This window comes from Liolophura sinensis, chromosome 6 (assembly GCF_032854445.1).
Source record: "Liolophura sinensis isolate JHLJ2023 chromosome 6, CUHK_Ljap_v2, whole genome shotgun sequence".
NCBI lineage: Eukaryota > Metazoa > Mollusca > Polyplacophora > Chitonida > Chitonidae > Liolophura > Liolophura sinensis.
In genome coordinates, this window is record NC_088300.1 from 35,895,765 (window position 1) to 35,916,465 (window position 20,701).

At 37.9% G+C, this 20,701-nt stretch overlaps 1 protein-coding gene across 1 annotated transcript; it reads left to right on the top strand.

The window, feature by feature from the left end:
* Positions 1-2,882: 2,882 nt before the first annotated feature.
* Positions 2,883-19,966, top strand: LOC135466471 (mitoferrin-2-like). The gene is made up of 4 exons (XM_064743963.1): positions 2,883-3,130; positions 10,487-10,706; positions 13,374-13,430; positions 15,090-19,966. Exons 1-4 carry the CDS (start codon positions 2,990-2,992, stop codon positions 15,665-15,667), a joined length of 996 nt encoding a protein of 331 aa, XP_064600033.1. The 5' UTR covers positions 2,883-2,989; the 3' UTR covers positions 15,668-19,966.
* The last annotated feature ends 735 nt before the right edge of the window (positions 19,967-20,701 follow it).

The window sequence follows — 20,701 nt, forward strand, 5'->3', positions numbered from 1 at the left end:
AGTCCTGAAGTCTTCTGTGTTAGGAGGAGAATTGGCGTCGGAAACCGTCGAAGTGCAGTTCGTACATTGCAGGTAGAACTCTTCTTCCCAGAAGGTAGTGAACAGTACAGTTCGTTTTCCGCTTGATGATCTGGAAACTGGAATGTTGGACGTAGGTTCCGAGTTTACATAAACAAGCCAGCAGTTTTAACGACTCTGGTTTGACTGAGAGGCAACACACCCCCAGCATAAATTACAGGGTGTTAAAGATGGAGGATGTCATGGACTCAGCGATTTATGCCAGCTTTGCTGTTTTCAGGCTTTATGTGTATGGCAAGGAAAAATCGCAACATTATGCATTGGGCACCACCAGATAGAAAAAAAATGTGCTCTTTTCTTTTCTCGAGTGTAATTTTTTAAAGTTTTCTTCTCCTTTAACATTTTAAAGGGGAGCATTAATTTCTCAGTCGTCGTTACATGGGAGGTTGCTTTGTTGTTGCATTAAAACTTTGTTTTTATTGTGTTGTTGAATAAACTGTTTACTATTGATTGAAAAAGACATATTGGTAGAATTTTTCTTTGCTTTGAACTCTTACTTACGAAGGTCTGTTGTCAAGTTAGCCTCCAGAAGATGATCAAGATTGATCTGTTGTTGTTGTTGCATCTTGGCATTGTTCCAGGTAGATAATCAGAAAGCATGATTAAAGAAACCAGCAAAATGTGACTCGTCACACATCTTTGCTCACATCTCAATGGTGTATCCAAACCCGGGTCAGGTCATACCATAGGTCATACTAAAAATGGTACTTTTTGCTGCCTGGCTTGGTGCTCAGCACTAAAAGGTTAGGGTAAGGAAACAGATGTCAGTATAATGTGACTGGGTGGGGTGGCTTCAGCATGATGCTTCAGTGGCAGCAGCACTTTGGAGACATGGACTCGCCTTGCCACAAGAAAACACTTCATGTACACAGACATAATGACTTGTCATCGTCATATGACTGAAAAATTGTTAAGTAAACCCAAAGCACTCATTGATTGATTCATCTAATGGTTTTTCCCGGAAGCAAGCCAAATCCAATAGTGAGATACTTAAAGTGCTGCCTCAACCTCACTCCAACACCATGCAGAAGACACTAGACATGACACTGTAACCAATCACAGGATCCCAAGTACTTGGCTTATTCCTCGGCTTATCCCTGTTAGGTGTGTGTTTTGAGAGTTTCATGTTATGTGGGCTCCGTCATTTTTAGTTCTTGGATGTTTCTACCATCAGAATCGCCAGTTTGCTAGTAAGGTCTGGATTGTGCGGATGGGATATCTGCTTTGTTTCACATCTGACATCTATTGATATGTTCCAGAATAAAGGATACATATAGCATTTGTCAACCTTATTAAGTTGAAAAGATTTGCAATTTATAATCACTCAATACCACTGACTGGATACAAAATGAAAACAAACAGTTGAAAGGGGCAACAAAGCGCTACCTTTGTGTATCCACCGAAAATGAAAACTGCACAAAAAAAACTTGAATTGTATACATGAAACCATACCTGTGTGTAAATAGAGCACATGGGGAAAGGCCTGATTCGATGGCCTATTGGTTGGAGAGCGTCTGCCCCGATGGTTGGGAGGCTTCAGGATCAAAACCAGGTCAGGTCATACCAAAGACTTTAAACATGGTACTTGCTGCTGCCTTGCTTGGCACTCAACAGTGAAAGGTTAGAGCACAGAAACATGACTTGTAGGCTCAGTGTCAGTATAATGTGACAGGATGGGGTGTCATGTGTGATGGACTCGTCCTGCCATAAAAAAACACAATAATGTACACACATCTAATGACTCTTCCTTGTCATATAGCTGAAAAATTGTGTATTATGACGTAAAGCCCAAACTTACCATGCATATGACAGGAAGTCAAAAATCTTCCATAACATATAGAAATATAACTTTATCAAGCAAAGATTTGGGGTCAGATTCAATCCCTTGTTTTTATTCAAACACAATATTTTGTAATTAAGTGTACAGGGAGTGGGATGAAGAGTCATTCGTCATACAAGAAATGAGGAAAATGTACCGTGAGTATTTTCGGATGTTGTGTTTGTGATTGTATCCAGGTAAAAACACAATATCGGTATCATAATTTTTTTTTAAACCCTGGCAGTACCGAGCACATATGCAAATATTAAATCCAGTTCAACTGACTTGCAGCCTGAAACGAAAACGTCATACATAGACTAATATTACCTGGGGGAATAAAGAATTGGGTCGTGTCACATAGAGTAGTACAAGCTGAGACTAATGTAACAGAATAGTGTTGCGTTAGTCCCAGATTTAATTAAATTAAATGTTGAGGTACGTTTTCCACAGATAAATATGTGAAATTACTGAAAACAGACATCAATTTTACCGTGAATTTAATTGAACTGTTGGTAAAGAAAGTGGTTCATAGAATAAATATTTATTAACGACAATACTTTACAACTGCCACATGATGACAGGCATTTTCGATTTTACGTTCATCGGTGCAGGGTGAGGTTGGCATCAGCACCGTAAAGTTTATATAAATTAAGTTTACTGTAGTGCATCCCACATTAAGTGACAACAGTCCGAGGTCGAATCTTTTAAGGAGTATGGATACCAAACGAAACGGGTTCTAGGACAATAGGCGCTGTTTTATTCAGTATCAACCTTTCATTACAGTCGCGACACGTTAAACCAAGGTCACCGTTACACATCACTGGACGTATAACTCTACTCCAGTCAGATTTTTCTCAGTATCACGCACATCCTCCCTATAACTAGAATGCACCCGTCCTATTCAAGGTCGAAACGGTGGACATCGATTGGCTGTCTTGTCACGGGGTCGCAATGTCGGAGATGAGCAAACTTGGGTTGGGGAAGATATGACACAAGAGGATGTCAAATTTTGACTCCTGTTGACGATCCCCCGGATATTCCCTATGGTGTGACGAGACACCGAATAACTTTGTTGTCTTCTTTGTGAGTTTCATGATGGCTGACGAGGAAGATCCCTTCGATGACCCGTATGAAAGTTTGCCGACAGACTCGACGATGGGCACGCACATGGTAGCCGGCGCGGCAGCGGGAGTGATGGAGCACTGTGTTATGTACCCCATAGACTGTGTCAAGGTAACGTACCTGTTGTTTGAAGATTGATGGGAACTACACTCTACGATTTACGCTTCAGTGAATCTGCTACATGACTTGGTAATGTTTTTGACAATCGGCTATCTTGTAAGTTCTATATCAAGCATGTTTTTAGTGCTTTTCAAGTCTTTCTCCTAGGCCTAGTCTAAATAGATACATGTACTATAAACTTTAATGTATACATACAAGTATAAATATTGTGTGGAATACTCAGTTATGAATGATATCTAGTTAAAAATCCAATGTGAAATGTATTTAATCTGTAAAATCAAGAGGATTTGGATGAATAGAAGCAGTGATCTTTACGAATCCAGTGTATACTTGATTCTAAATAGATACATGTACTATAAACTTTAATGTATACATACAAGTATAAATATTGTGTGGTATACTCAGTTATGAATGATATCTAGTTAAAAATCCAATGTGAAATGTATTTAATCTGTAAAATCAAGAGGATTTGGATGAATAGAAGCAGTGATCTTTACGAATCCAGTGGATACTTGATTCTTCGGACACAGATTTGTTTGATATAACTCTATGTGTGTTAAGACAACTTAGTGAATTTCTCCTCAACTATTTGTTGACAAAATGTATAACTGTCAAAAAATTTGAAGTGACTTATCAGCAGTGCTTTTAAATCTAAGATCGAGAGTTCTAAAGGATGAGTAAGTATTCTCATGCAGGTTCAAATCCAGCCTTGGACAGAGACTTTGCATATTCTCTCTCTTCCATTGTTTGTGGCATCTTGTTGACAATAAGTGCTTGGCGATGCTTGTTTGATCATTTATGCACTTTAATGTTGATTTAAGAGCATTTGTCGTCTGCCTATATGGTGTGCACAACTTGGTGTCATACAGTGGGAAAGTTTATCAGTAAAAACTGGCTGTGAATGAAGAACCTGCATAAGCCCTTTACAAAATTAGTGGATGTAATAGAAACTACTTTAATAAAGTGAGCCTGTGTGCCTACTTAGGTGATTTTGTGGGTAAAAATTATGCCTATATTTTGAAAAATGAAAATATTGAAAAAAATATACAAATTCAGTTGTAGTGTGATAGAAGTTGGAGGAAAACATGGTCACTAAGGTCTTAGCCTCAAGCATGTACTCATACATCAAGAATTGCATACATGGATACAGTGTTGTGGTATTTGATACCAGAGAATTTCTTACTGACCAGTGAGTCCAGCTTTCTGCCAACATGACCCCTTTTAATTTCAGGTCAATATAGTGCTCCTCCATAGGCATATGAATCGGCAAGGTCTCCAGTCTTATCTGGATCTAAATGTAAACTGAACTAGTTTTAGGACAGTCATATCAGTGGTTGTCAAACATGTGTCTAATGCTTTCCTGGTACAAGCCTGCATACTGTCAGCATGACAGATAGTTCACCTCAGGTTAAAACAACATACTTTTAAATTTTTGTCATGGACAAAGACTCATGGACAAGCATGTTGATCATGGCATTATTAAACTATGTCATACATGTTAGTTCAGTTGCACATTTTTCAGTTCTAAAAGATATGCTGATTTAAAACTGATTTTTCTATGTGTTGGCTTTATGTTGTCATGTTGAAGTGTCCCGAGAAAAAAGAATTCTATTCACCTTAATGTTTTCAGTCTCAATTCATACATGGTAAGTGGTGTGGTAAATGACTGGAAATTTCGCCCCTGATTACATGGATGTTGCCGATATTTCCTGACTCTGAGAGTTTTAAGGTTTGTGTAGAATCTCAGGGAGATATTCTGATGGAAAGAGCAGTTAAAACATGAAGTAGCAGTTTGTGGTATTTTCTTGCCCATTAAAATGCACTTCTTGTTGTGAAGTTTTAAATCAGTCCCTATAAGTATCTTTTAATACATTTTTCAGCCATTGTAAGAGAGTATAAAAAGTAGTGCCAAGGGTTTTGTAAGCATTTTGCGTACAGTCCAGATGGGTAAATTGAAATGCATGCGATGGTGGTTAGGTAAGCAAATACTGCTGACTCATGCTTTAGATTAAACTTTGAGCTATGAATGCCTGCACAGTTTATATACACAGGGCTGCTCATACATGTATATGTCAACATTTACACTTGTCACTCTAAATTTTACATTTCTGTGCATTATGGTTATCATTTCTTAACAATGGTATACAGGACAATCAGCCTTAGGTCTCTGTGTGGTTAATTTAATTAGGGGTGGGCAGTGAGTTCAGTAGTCAGTGATCTCTGTAATGATCCATACTGACACAATGAGCGTTGGACACACTGCTTGTAAGGAATGACGTAGCCCATGAATATGCCCTTAAAAAGAAAAAGAAAAGTCTCCAACAATTCATGCTGTTTAATGAGTATGAGAGTTCAAATCCAGCTCATGCTGGCTTCCTCTCTGGCCGTATGCGACAATTAGAACAATTGACATTGGCCCAGAAATTGCCTTAAAAGAAAATTCTCAAGCAATGTTGTTAGGTCTCAGATTCAGTGAGCATTTAGAGTTGAAATTGCTAGAAATTGAACAAATGACGTGCTAGAAATACGTACATTTACCAGTGGATCGCAGATTCAATGACCATTGGCAGTTGAAAATTACTAGGATTGGGTCATACTGTGCTCAATATTGACTACCTTCCCATATGTCTTAAACCTTCTGTGGGGCATGTTCCACGTGGAGTTCTATTTTATATCTGGACACTATATTTTATGATTTCAACAATCTGCTATACCGTCTCAGTTCATGGATGCAGGTGAGGTACGCAATCCAAACTGTCTGGTGAATTTAGCACTTACTCCATGAAAAGTCAGAACAGCATAGTTTGTTGTGACATCGGTATCTCTGCTTTTGGCTTGAGACTTCAGCTTTTGGGAATTACACCAATGCCTGTAGACAGCCCTGTATGGCCCCCTAATGGGTCTCGCCCTAAACCCTTGTTTTCCTAACACATTTTTGATGTGGAATTCGTTAGCACATGTGCATTTACATACGTGTACATCTAGGTCACTGGTTATAAAACAATTGTAGATTGTCTAATAATACAACTGAGCTTTTATTGATTTACTCGTGCGTATTTGTGGCTGCGTTTTGGATTACCAAAATCAGTAATTTTGTCCCAAGAAGGTGTACAGTTTTGGCAATGTTTCTTATTATATAATAAGGCCTACATACATGGCCTTTTGGTTGTTGTTTGTTATTTTTAGTGTATTCAGTTCAGCTTTATTTTCAGTGCTGTAGTGATAAGATGATTACTGTAATTCTGGCAAAGTTAACGAATAATGGATCTACATTGATCTACATCGCACATGTATACATAGAGAGTTTTCTTTATTTTCAATTCTTATTTAATTTCAAATTGAAACCGTATACATGTAGACTGGAAACCTCATAAACGTGTGAAGATGTAGTTCTTTGACTAAAGTTTGTGATAGTTGTATGAAATTTGCTGGAGACTGTTTGTCTTGCACAAGTACTACATACAGTGTACATGGGGAAAGTCAACCGTTAGGATAATTTTCTTCTTTGTTAGTATAAACAAGAAGATTAGCTTGCTTTCACCTGTAATATCTGAGACGCTGTGATGCCAAGTGCTATTTGATCAACAATAAAGTCAACTTGATTGGTCGGTATAACGTTTTTGAAAATTTAGGCATCCTGAAGAATGCATACAGGAAAATGATGGACATAACTTCTCTGTTTCACCAGAATTTTGAACACATCTCACTGTTTGCTTTTTAATTTCTAAGGCATGTGTAAGTTTGAAAGATTTTTCAAAGTTTCATGGTGTCATTTCATAGTCACTCTCCTTCATTAGGCAGTCTGAGAAAACCAGTTTTGGACTGTGAGCGTGAGTCACTTGTGAGAACAGTGTAGGACATTACTGCACATGCAAAAGTTTCAAATTTCCTTTTGGTGATGCGAGTGTTTCTCATCAGGGATGATATTAAGACATCCATATAATAAACGTAGCAGATCGCCAGGACACATTGTGTTTTTTTCAGGTTGGTGGGAAAGTCTGCCAGTAACTTGACAAAGGTTCATGGTTTACTCCTGTTTCCTCACCTATAAAACTGTCCAACATTGTATATGTGATAATTTCTTGAGGATGGCTTTAAAAAACAAAGTTGTACAAGTTGCTGGTAAGTTGGTAACATAAGTTGCATTGTTAACACTCAAAAAAGAACTGTAAGTCACAAGTTTGGGCCCCAAATGTATGTCCCCTGTGGCATGGCTAACATTTATATGTCATACGATATTGGGTGCGTCACGTGATGAAGAAATCCAAAAAAAATGAATGAGATTTTTAAAAACCTGGATAGTTACACATGTTTCTTTTGGTAGACAAATCTACATCCTATGTTCTGATTCTTCATGGCCTACACATCTGTTAACAGTCTCACCTCCACACATTTCTGTTTCGTCCATCCATGGCACCAAAACTGGGACTAACAATTTCGGATGTTTCATTTGAGATCACTTGTGTCAAAGTACCACTGATCCAAAAAGCCACTGAGCCATGCAAAAATTTAATAAGTGAAAAGTAAATTGCAGGGCTAGATGCCCCCTGTCGCTCTTTTCTTTTGACAAAAGTACATGTGTAGGTTTCTCTGCTGACTGTTAATGTATCACCCCTCAGAGTTTTTTCCAGATGGACTCTTCCAACTTAAGATACATGTATTCAAGGGTACAAAAATACTATGTCTACATTACTCCACATCTACATGGATGTGTAGGTTGCAAAAAATATAAGACAATGTACTACTGCATTTCATGTCACCGTGAAGTACATGTAGACATTTTTGGACATTGACTTTATCTTGCCTTTTTTCCAAGCTTGTGTGATGAGGGGTACATAAATACATTTTTAGATAGATGTATTCTGTAATGCATCTCAGACAAAGTAGCTAAAACATGATGGATTTTACATGACGTCTTGTCTCATTTACTGAAATTAGTAAAATTTTGTCTGATGGTTGTTTGCTCAAATCATTAATAAGAGCCAATCCATTTATGTATGTACATTTTTGCTGGAAGTTTGATTGATTCTTTTTCCTCAGATAAATTCTTAAAAACCTGTATCTTTTTGCCTTGGCCAGATTAAAAAAAATGAAAGAAAGGAAAATTCTTCTCTGATTAACCCAACTTTTTCCGATAGGAGAGTTCATTTACCCAACGAGGATTTTTTTAAGCATGGCCTAACTTTCTAATACCTACCCTTTTTGCACTGAATTGAAATACAAGAACACTTCACTGGTAGACATATCTGAGGTGACATATGTTAAACTGGTGTCCAAATGGAGAAGCAAACCCATTTTTTTGCCCCACCGTGTTTAGTGCACCCCCTGCCACCAAAAGAGATGATTCCTGTGACATGGACACCAACAGGTTATTTGTTCATCATCATGAGATATTCTGGATGTGACAATTTTTTGCTTTCAGGGTTATAAAGTCCTCTTGATTTGAAATGTTGTGACATTGTTTCAACATCTAAAAACCACTGCTTCAGTTTTGACTAGGCTGTCAGCGTGAGAAACCAGTGATCTGTCAGTTGTGGACAGAGATAAACAACTCGGCTTTACCTTTGACCTTCATGTACTCACACCTTTCCCAGAGGTTTATGTTCTGCATTTTAGTTCTACTTTGTTTGTTTATTTGTTTCATTGGTGTTTAATGTAATACTCACTTTGGTTTCTTCAGTATGAAATTGAAACAAAGAAATTCTGAATCTGCCTGAATTTTCCAGTTTTGTGGTTTTTCTGTATTTAATAGCTTTGTTGTCTCAGCAGCGGTGACCTGTGGGTTTGAATCTCCTTATCCCTGTCTGCCATGAATCCTCTGACACACCGCTGCCCGTGTGACGTATCACTCTTCTTGTAAAAAGTGGAGATTATGATGCCCTACTGAAAATGTTTTATGGTTTTAAACCTGCATGCGGATTTCAGATGCTTCTATCACTTTATAACTACGTACATGTATGACTGTCAGAAGTGAGAGTTAGCTAATCCCACCATGATTACACAGGGCACAGATATCCTCCACAGAGTTGTCTGGCTGGTGAGCCTCTGGTGAAAATGTGTCTGTGGTTAATATGTGTTGTTTTACATGACAACACAGTGAAAAAGAAAAGAAAAAAAACCCCCAAAAAACAGAAGAACTCCGAAGTTGACATGTTGCACTTTCAAAAGCAGCACGTAGTCATTTCTTAACAAATTAAAAATCTGTTTTCGTCTTTGCCAAATGCTTCAGGGAATGCGAACAGTTAAATTAAGTCTGTCTGTTTATCCCTCTGTCATGCTTTGGTCTCTATGCAGTAATCATGATCAGAATTTGTGTGCAGGTTCATTTTGTAGCCAATCAGGTAAAGTTCGAAAACCAGCTTATGACATTGGCATATTTAGGCTAAATGATTTTTTTTTTTTTATGGGCATAGAAAAAAAAATGGAAAATCATCTAACTGTGAATTATGGACAGTTTCAGGAATTGTCCACATTAAGCATTTTCAAGACATATTTACGTGATCAGAAAGCCTTAAAAAAAAGACGTAAAACAACATAAATTCCATTTTCTTACCTTTTAATGTTGACTCATGCATAAAACACAAAATAAATTCTCTCAATTTGCTTTTATATAGCTGTGTTATGGCAGGTTGTGTGTAGGATAATACAGCTTGTCACCGAATACAAACCATGCAGATAGGTTTTCACAAGAAACTATATAAACTTAAGGTGCATGTAGTCTCATACATTCACTTTTGAAGATTACATTGCATGGTATGGATAGGTATTCATATCTGGGGACAGCTCAGGGACAAAGTTCCTTAGCCAAAAATGTAACGAAAGAAAAATCTGCAACATTTTTGATAACTTCAACCATATGGTCCCCCTCCCCCCCAAAAAAGAAAAACAAGATGAACATCCAAATTGTAATTTGTCCTTTACAAAAGTTTATAAATTCCTTGTATATAAAGGCCCTTGAAGCAGCCCCTGAGGTGTAAATAAAGCCACAAATTGGTAACATTCCAAATGTACCAATTTTTGTGTGAAAAAATTACAGAAATAACTTCTTAAACATTAGTCATCTGCAGGTACCCTTATTCGTTAACCTGGTCGCACGTGAAAGGGCAACTTACAGCGCAATTGATGCACACTTTTACTTTGATTTTGAAGACAAAGCTACATTGAATGGATTGTCCAACTTAGTTCTATAGTTTCATCAGTCTACACAGAATTATGCCTTCAGAATATGCTTGAATAGACGCCTTGTAAACATGTGAAAAGGTGGAAGAGTTACAGTACGCTACTCTACTTTCTTTTGTCGCCACAATATGGCTACAAGACCACTATACATCTTAATTTGTGTTACAGACTCGTATGCAGTGCCTAGTTCCCAACCCTCGAGCAAACTACAGGAATGTTCCAGACGCCCTGTACAAGATTATTCGCCATGAGGGACTCAAGAACACAGTTAGGGGAATTAATGCAGTTGTAGGTGGTGCTGGACCAGCCCATGCTCTTTATTTTGCCTGCTATGAAAAACTCAAAAAGCTGCTGAGTGGAGGGCAAGCTGGAAGCCATCTTGCTTATGGTGAGTATAAAGTTTGTTACATGTTACAAAGTTTGTTACATGTTACAAAGTTTGTTACATGTTACAAAGTTTGTAAGTCTGCAGCCTTCATGTTGAAGAGTTGACTATGATTCACAGGGCTCAGTATTAATTGTCCCTATGTCATCCTGATTCTCAATTGCCATTGGCGGATTAGTCTGGTTAAAATGTTGACCTAGTACGCTTGTCAGAGCTGCAGGCCGTGCCCACAAGGGGTACATGAAATTTAAACCCTCTGCATCTGCATTACTGAGATCACTTTCCTTTGTGATGCTGCACTCCATGGCGCAGCATTGTGACGTCACGCAATACCAACGCTGTCTGCAGTTGACAGTAGCTAGCTTGATCTTTTTTAGCTTAGTTTACACGTACACTAAACTGGCTTTCTATTTTATAAATATGGTAGGGACAAAATCGTTATCTGCGTGTTGAGAATGACATATGGGGATTTAAACCCTGGGTGTCAAATTTTAGCCCAGAGCAGCAGATAACATGTTGATAACTTATATTACTATATTTTATACTTATATAGCGACTAAAATTCTGTGCAACCAGTAAGGTGTGTTGTAGAAAGGTGTAACCATTTAGGTTAGTTTATGTATTTGGTTATACAGTCAAACCTGTACCTACGGCCACCTGTAATCAGTGTCCATCTGCCGTAAGCGGCCACTCTCTGCTGTGACCAAACAATTTTCCATGTTAAACGACCTGTAATATGTGGGCACCTGTCCAACGCGTCCAATATATTTTGCCACCAAATTCTATATCAGCCAAGACTTTAAACAGTAATGATGATTGCTGCATCTGACATTCAAAAATTTCAAAATGTTGACCACCCGACTTCAATAGTTTTTGTAGTGATTAAAAGTGACAACCTACCACTTTGTGATGAGAAGCGAACATTATTGGTCAATAGCAGTGAACTCTATTGTTCTTTAATCAGGCCTAGCTGGCTATTGTCAGGACACCCATGCACTGTGGCAGTGGATTAACTCCATGCTGAGGTCCGGGCTATGAATGCCATAAACAGCGGGCAGACTTGGATATAATCTGACATCCTGTGGTTCCTCCCATGAATGGTTTCTTTGACAAATTATCTGGCTTGCTTGGCCATTATTTTTGCAGGCAAATGGTGTTGTGTTTTCATTTCGCGTGGCCCAAATATTGCCGGTACCAAACACTCGGAGAAGTTGATCTTCCTTCACTTCTACATGTTGTTTCACCGGTAATGGCAAATATGACTGAACATCTCAGCAGTCTGTCACTTACAGTCCAACACTTTGTTAGAATAGTCATTTATAGCTACGTAGGCCAAACTAGCACATGGCTTTTTAGGGCTTGACAGTAACGGGAAGAAAGTTCTCCTGTCATGCGTGCCCTCACCTGAAACTCTTTCTGTAATTGGCTGTTGAATGCGTGAAATCCATAGGTCTACCCCACAAAACTTGAAATTATTGAGTTATTATTTTACTACAATTGTTATATTTGTATGAAATTTATGTAGCTGACCAGATTAGTGCTTTAACAATTATGTATAAGATTATTAAGTAGGCCTACATGTGTAGATTTCCTGAAACTTAATTCAGTTGTGATTTGGCTTGGTCTTCACAACCTGTCTTATGTGGCCAACTGTCATATGTGGCCACTTTTTACGTGTCCCTTCACTGGTCGCATACAACAGGTTTGACTGTATTTATGTATTAGGTAATATTTCATATACTTCATAACTGGCTGTAAAAATGCCTTTTTGCATGAGAATTTTTTGTCAAATATAGTCATTTAACAAATGTCCTGTCAAGGAGGCCATGCTGGGCTCAGTGGCTCAGTTTTGTTCTAACTGCTGAGGCTCCATGCAGTTTACGTTGGTTTGTCAGATACCTGATGAGGTGCGATGGTTTCCTCCACTCACAGTTTTGATTTTTATCAGTGCAATGTGAAGGAGCAGTGACATCAGTTAGAAGGAATAACTGTATTATTCTGCGTCTACAAGTGAGTTTCTCGTGCTACATCACATTTATTTTTGCTTGTGATTTGAATTGTCCCCCCTTTTATCTCATTAGGCACATCATGTTCCTTCCTTCTTTTCCTCCATCAGATAAATTACTCCTATTGTAATTGGACAGAAACATTTTGTAATTGGACAGAAACATTTTGTAATTGGTCATCAGAGAGAAGTGCCTATTTCTGTATATCACAGCCGATGCCATATGCCTCTCTTGATGAGGTTGTCCCCCTTTGTTCATCTTCGAAAACCTTCCTGATTGAATGGATGGGTCTTTTGCAGGATAAATTCATTACACACTTATTCGGTGACAGGATTTGAAAATATATGATGTCAGTAACATCACACTGGGCTAAGGCCTTACCCAATATGAGATTATTGACAACATATATTTCCATATCCTGTCATTGAGTAACCTTTTAACTAATAATCTGTACGTCTAAAATCATCATGTTTCACTTGATACAATGAAACCACGGTTTGTTGCAAAGTGGAACATCATGATTCAGATTGTGACTCACGGTGCACGCCCACTGCACATCGACTGTTGTACAATGACATAAAAATTTTATGTAATTTATTTTGTTCATCCAGCAGTTCTTGTGTTATTGAGAGGAAAGCTATGTTTTGTTTTTCCTTGGTTTTAGGTGCTGCAGGATGTGCTGCCACACTACTTCATGATGCTGTAATGAATCCTGCTGACGGTCAGTATTAGGTTAAATATAGTGTGTAACGAATGTTCAGTAAATGCAATTGAGCGATCGTTAGATACTGCAGTATTCTCTATGTTCTCAAAGTTATAGTGTAGTTATAGCCGACTTTGTGCATGTTAAACCGTTGAAAGATTGACCAAAGGCATTTCTTACAGCATTTGTTCAAGAAATAAGGAGCTTACTTACCACCATGGCCTAGTGAAACTTCGCAATGCTCAAATACATTGTTCATTTGTCTGATGACGCAACAAAGCACACAAAAGAGTGTAAAAGTCCATGGAAGGGACGATAACTTGAGGAACAATCACCATTACGATCAGGGGCCCGTTTCACAATGCACATATCTTCCATGGCAACCAGTATAGGTATTACGTCACCATGGAAGGTATGTGCGCTTTGTGAAGAGGAGCTTAGGTATATAACATCCCGTTACATAGTGGATTACATTTATGCATACTTATATAATTTGTGCTAGTACACCATGAAATCACAGGCCAGGGGCCACTTTCACAAAACTTTGTAAGTCATATTTCTTGTAACTTTTCTAGTAAATGACGTGGCATTATGGCACTATAACCTGGACAACATCTTTTATGAAGAAAGTTACGAGAAATGTGATACAAGATTTTTTCTGAAAATGGTCCCACATCTTCCTTTGTTGCCAGAACTTGAAATGTTGGTGTGTGGTCAGTTGGTCAAAAATGTATTTGTTAAGCCAGACTTAATTCTTAATACCAGTCTTATCCTAATACGAAGTAAATGACACCTTAGGTCAGAGTGAAGTTTATACCTGGTCTAATTCCTAACGTGCTTTTGGACAACTGGGCACTGCATGAACCCAGTGTCTTTCATGAAAATTTCACAAATAGTATGTAAATCATAATGTTTGATGGCAGCATTCATTGGTGTACAGGGATCCATTTGGCTCTAAAAATCCTTCAAAACACTTTGATGTCAACAACAAGTAGAACTGTTCTCAAATAAGTATTTTATGTAATTTAGGATGAATTGCACATACCATGTTGTGCTGGCAGTATAGGTTAGGAAATACTGCTGACTCATGCCTTAGATTCCTGGAGCTATGAATGATTGCACAGTTTATACCCACAGGACTGCTTATACATGCACATGTCAACATTTATGTCACTGAAATGTTTTCATTTGTGTACATTATGATTATCATTTCTTACCGATGACATGCTGGATTATTAGCCTACATTTAATTAAGAGTGGCAATCGAGTTCAGTTGTTAGTTTACTTATCTCTATATATCAGATGAAAGATTGTTAAACAGGAAAATAGTTTACTTTAATTAATGATGGCCACTGAGTAGTCAGTGATATGTTGATCCATGACATAATTTGTGTTTTCAGAGAAGTATTTTACATAACTTAAGATGAATGGACAGTGTTTTGTTCTCCTTGCTTGGTACTTTTTAAATCTGTCTGACCCCCCAAAAACAGTGTCTTGGATTGGATGAATACATCCAATAAAATTCCACGTGCTGACTTGTAACAAAATTTTTGAAAATGACTACATATGTCAATTGTATTGTAAGTTCTTTCCTTGTGTCTCTTTGTCTAATGCTAGTTTTTTTTTTTTCTTTTTTTTTTTTTCCATGCCTGCAATCCTTGATATTGTGGTGAACAGTGATAAAGCAGCGGATGCAAGTGTATGAGAGTCCGTACCGGTCATGTTTACACTGTGCCCGCTCTGTTCTCAAACACGAGGGCATGGGAGCATTTTACCGCAGTTACCCAACTCAGCTGACAATGAACATCCCGTTCCAGAGTATACACTTTGTTACATACGAGTTTATGCAGGAATGGCTGAACAAGGATAGGGAATACAACCCAAAGTCTCACATCATCTCTGGTGCAGCCGCTGGTGCGGTCGCCGCCTCCTGCACAATGCCACTAGATGTGTGCAAGACTCTTCTCAACACACAGGAGCAATGCGCTCGCTCCCATATTAACTACATCAATGGCATGAGGGCGGCGTTTCGGACTATATATGAGTTTCAAGGCGTTAGTGGGTTTTTCCGCGGATTACAGGCCAGAGTTGTTTACCAGATGCCGTCAACTGCTATCTCATGGTCGGTGTATGAATTCTTCAAATATTTTCTCACAAATCGGCAGGTGGCTGACGAAGCATTTGTGCACTTACCGTCACCTGCTAAGGCTGCGGCTGCGGCGGGATCAACAGTGCCTGTGCCATCTTCCAGATAAAACTCACTTTGGTCACTTTTGCTGATCCTGTAGATGCTCATATCACATCTGACAGCACCTCCATCTTGACTCTCCAGGTCACGCTGATCCACAAAACTATGTATAACTGAGTTATTCCACAAAATTTTTTTTATTGTTTTTATGGAGGTGAGAGGAGGAGGAGGAGAAGAGGGTGGGGGTGGAGTGGGGGAGTTGTATGTGAGGGGTAAGCATGCCTTTAGTTTGGAATTTATGCCAGTATGTCAGATTCTTAAGGCTGTTGAATATGTAAATAATAAAAACAAAACCATGCACATGTACATTGTGATGAGAAAGCCTTAATTTTCAGCATGCACTGTCAAAAAAGTGTTGACATTAGTGTAAAGTGTTCGATACGTTTCTGAAAACTGGTCCGCAGTGTTTACTAACTACACATCTTCGTGTGGACCTCAGTAATTTAGAGCAAATTTGAAACTTCTGTCCCATGCTGTCACTTGTACTGAAGTCCTTATAACAGTGACTGGTTTTGAATATAGCTGTTCCGCAACCAGAAAAATTTGTCAAAAATTAGGTTTTGGGGATTTGCTTTATAAGAAATGAAATGAATCTCTTGTTAAGTGGGGTATGGATTGTGGTGAATACAGTGTAAGACCGCAGGAGTGGAAAAGGTTGTGTAATTTCTGGGTTAATACTTTCTTGGCATAGTTTTCTGAATCAGTTTGACTGGACAGCATTATACACAATGACATTCCTGCTGTGTAAAAACTTGCCTGGGAATTAATAGCTGATGAGGTAAAACCCACTTGTGAAGTCAGCTCTGTGAGCTGTAGGTATGCCAAGGGAGGTAACTCTAGCATTATAAGAGTCTGTGATATTGAACTTACACGAGCAATCAAGACCTTTGGATCATTTGGGAAATTGCGAAAATTGAGTAATATGCGAGATATTTTTAGAATTTTTTCCAGAAACCAACAAAATCTGTATGTTGAGGTCAAACAATATCATATCAACGAATATGCACATTGCCTGATACTATACATACCAAGTGCAAAAAAAAGGTGTTCCTTCATAAAACACATTTCTGGGGTTTCTGTAAAAGTTCTTTCAAAAATGTTTTACATAAACAGTTTAAAAATAATCACATTGGAAATGGGTGGATTACTTGCTGGATTGAGAAGGTAAAATCTCCAGATTTTTGTTTTTCTGACAGTTTCTGATTGTGCGTGTGACATGCTTGAGGTGTGCAAACTGGAGGAGACTTGTGTGATTTCACGGATGGCATGAAACACAGCTTGACAATTTGTTACATTTGAGGCATAATTGTTATTATTATTATTATTATTGAGTAATCTTGTTACTGAACTACATGTATGCCTAGTGAAAGGTATCATTGTTATCCTATTAACAAAATAGTGCATGTGGTATGTTCAAGTTGTTAGGGTGAGGGTGTAAGCCTAAAATATAAGCTTGTATTTAATTCTTGTTCAAGTTGATCTAAATGACTACACATAGAAAATTGCATTAAGATGTTCAAAGCAAAGTTAATACTTTTACCATGTTGTGGCTAGCATTTAACTGTGAATGGAGTGATAGACATCATAATTAAGAGTATTTCCCTGCACATTCTCCAGCCTAGACTAATGCTTGGTAGTTCAGATTAATTATTTATTTATTTATTTGATTGGTGTTTTACGCCGTACTCAAGAATATTTCACTTATACGACGACAGCCAGAATTATGGTGGGTGGAAACCCACAACCATCCACAGGTTGCTGACAGACCTTCCCACCAGCTGGCTAATTAACCAGATTAATAATTTAATCCTAAATAATATACGTGTATATCTAAAGCAGGATTTTGGCTGACCTATCTGATGGACGGGGAAATTGCTCTGGTGATGAACAGTGTATACAGTAACCACGTGTCAAAGTCATTTCTCAAATGGGCATCCTTAATCTCAAGTCAAAATTGTGTTAAATTTCCACTTTAAGATATACTGTAAAGAAATTTCCCAACGTGTTGGTGCCTGTTCGAGTGTTTCCCAGTGCAAGTGACAACAATGCGTCTCCCTACCTGAACACTTTTGTCTCGAGCTGCATCGTCTTCATCATTATCAGCTTATTTGTATTATCTTATTAGCTTGTTTGTTTGATTGTTCGGATCTGTTAAAGGTGGCACAAGAAGCGCTGATATCACAGAATGTTTTCGTGGCAAGGAGCCTCTAAATGTTCACTGGTCATAAACTGGATTCTCAGATGTGGCATAAAAGGCACAGAATAACAAAACAAAGCCTAGATTACAACTGACATACATGGAAGTCTACTCTTTTGTATCTCACTGGGACTAAACAGTGTCTTTATAATGAGATACAGAGTGCATTTTGACTTGACTAATTCGCTACCTTTGTTGATAAAGTTCATGTAATGTGAAATTGTGCTTCTCGGTGTGAATTTTCTTCAAATCGTGTCAGTCCTGTCGAATAACCTGCAAATCTCACTCTAACACAAGATTTCACCCTGCATATATTCACACCCTTGCACACCGGTGGGGGTGTACTTTAACTGTTAGCCTGGTTAAAGTTTTATTTATCCTGCGCTGTTCACAAAATTGGGGCAAAAACTATTTGTACAGTACACAAAATATTAAGCGTTGTGCAATACCCGTCTTTTTTTTTTTCTCCATTACTGTCACTTAATCATGAGTAATACTGTACATCAAGCAGACAACTCTAACGTGTGCTTTGTGGTGTTATACATGAATCTGTAAATCTGTAATAGAGCTTTTGGTTTTTGACCCTGTGTTGCCTCTGAAAAGCCCTGGATATGGCTTAATTATGAAGATATTTACATTTGTCACAGCGTACAGGTGCTGTTTAATGGCTATTTCAACTTCACTAATAAATTAAAAGTCAGATTTAGTAGTTGCTCCTAATACTGACTTGCTGCTGGCTTGGTTAGAAGTAACATCTGCTACCAGTGATCGATTAAAAAAAATACCAGTCAAATTAAGTAAAAATTTAGCTTCACAGAAACCATAAGTTGATTTGAGCAAAGTTGATGGGCTTGATGTGGTAAATGACCAAATTTTGCCCCAAAAATTGTATTTTTAGAGGCAAATAAATATCATATAATATTACCTTTGGGGCTGCAACTGACATTTTCCCAAGAGGATAATGTCCTACCTTTCAATAAACCTTGAAATACCTTTTTAAGATCTGAGAACTCTCAGAATCAGGCAAAATATGCAACTTTAGATTTTAGGTCTTTTTTTACATAAAGGTATTATTTCAGATGTAGAGCAGGCGAGTAAGCAGTAAAGGGTGCAGCAACTGAATCTGAGCATAAGGAGATAGAGACTGTTCATATCTACCCGGTAAATCACTGACTTATACAATTGTCAAAGAACAATCAATAAAGTTGTTTTCATTTATAGTTGCCTAGTATAGTACATTTTATTTCAGTCATTTCTTCTAATTTACATATTCTTATTGTACACTTCAGTAAATAAAAACTTCATAACATACTGGAAGTTAAAGTTTAAATATTTAGCTCTAAGTGATATATTGGAATTATTTAGTTCATACATGTAGAACTTGTGTGATGATTGTGTATGCCCGAAAAGGTTTTTGTTCCTTTGTGATATACTCGGTAGTGGTTGTTCAATTATGTTGCAAAATTAGCTGTATTTTTTTTTACAGGACCCTGTACTCAAGAGCACAATTATCACAACTCCATTATTAATATTAAACAAAAAACTTTATTTTCTGCAGATTGTCATATGGTTTAGGTATAATGGTTAAACTAATAGTTTAATAGGCATATGTAATTTTCCGGTGTTAATCATAAGCTGTCATGTAGCACATTTTTGTTTTGTCATGGGTTTGTTACAACAACAACTTGTGGTATCTATGGTAAAGCTGGTGGGAAACACTTTACATTTTCTTATATAAACAAAGCGCAGGTCTCGTGAGACGAATGTGCTAAGCTTAAATTTCCTTGTTTGTGATTTCTTAATGTAAGAACTTAGGATATAGGACACAGTTATCACAGAAAAATATGTAAAAAATTCTGTATTTTTTTGAAAACCGAGAAGATGAAGTTCAGCAGCATTGGGGTTACGACACTAGACGGATAATTCACTCCGAGTAACCATGTTGAAAAAGCCCACGTCCTGTCAAAAAAACTATTATAGCTCTCGATTGTCAGTGTTATCTCCATAGATAGATATCGATGCAATACATTGGATTCTGCTGTTAGTTTAAGTGTTAAAGTGATGCATTTTGAACACATTTATGAGCAGGGAACTGAAACGACAATGCCTACATGTAGCTTGTCAAGGTGAGCTGGCAAGACAACGGCGTAGGGGAGAGTCATGGCTTGAAGAAAAATATTGTGACTTGGCATTAGTTTTCTTTAGCAAAGTCAGACTTAACAATTTTTCAGTCATATGACGACGACGAGTCAAAAACCTAAGTGTTGCAGCCACTGCAGTATCATGCAGAAGACACCCGACAATGACACCCCACTCAGTGACATTAGACTGACACCAACAAGTACAATTTTTAATGTCTTTGGTATGACCTGACCCAGGTTTGATCCCGAGACTCCCGACTTTGAAGGGGAAGCTCTAACCATAAGACCATCACCATAACCTTTGAAAGCTATGTCCATAAGCAAGGTAACAAAACCTCAAAAATACGGGGTTTTCAGTTATGACATTACAACATGGTGATGTCCCTTTATGACCTGACATCGTCGCTTTACAGTGGGGTAAATCACTGCAGTTCAACATGGGGCAGCAGTTTAAAATAATAAAAATTATCATAGATTACCGTACCTGACTTACCTTGCAAATCCTCTAAAATAATTATTTCAAGTAATAACATTCAGAGATAATGGATAATATGAAATGGTACGAATATCTGCCCATGTTCACACTCATTTATTAGTGAGAGCGCCCAAATGTTTTCCAGACCTAGAATGGCTCTGATGGTTGTGGTGAGGGCTTCACACTAACTATACAAGGAGCTCATACCTTCAAGTTAGTCACACAAGG

Coding starts and splice junctions, on each gene's coding strand:
- LOC135466471 (XM_064743963.1), top strand. CDS start 2,990: ATGATGGCTGACGAGGAAGATCCCTTCGATGACCCGTATGAAAGTTTG. Junction 3,131..10,486: donor ACCCCATAGACTGTGTCAAG/GTAACGTACCTG, acceptor TTTGTGTTACAG/ACTCGTATGCAGTGCCTAGT. Junction 10,707..13,373: donor TGGAAGCCATCTTGCTTATG/GTGAGTATAAAG, acceptor CCTTGGTTTTAG/GTGCTGCAGGATGTGCTGCC.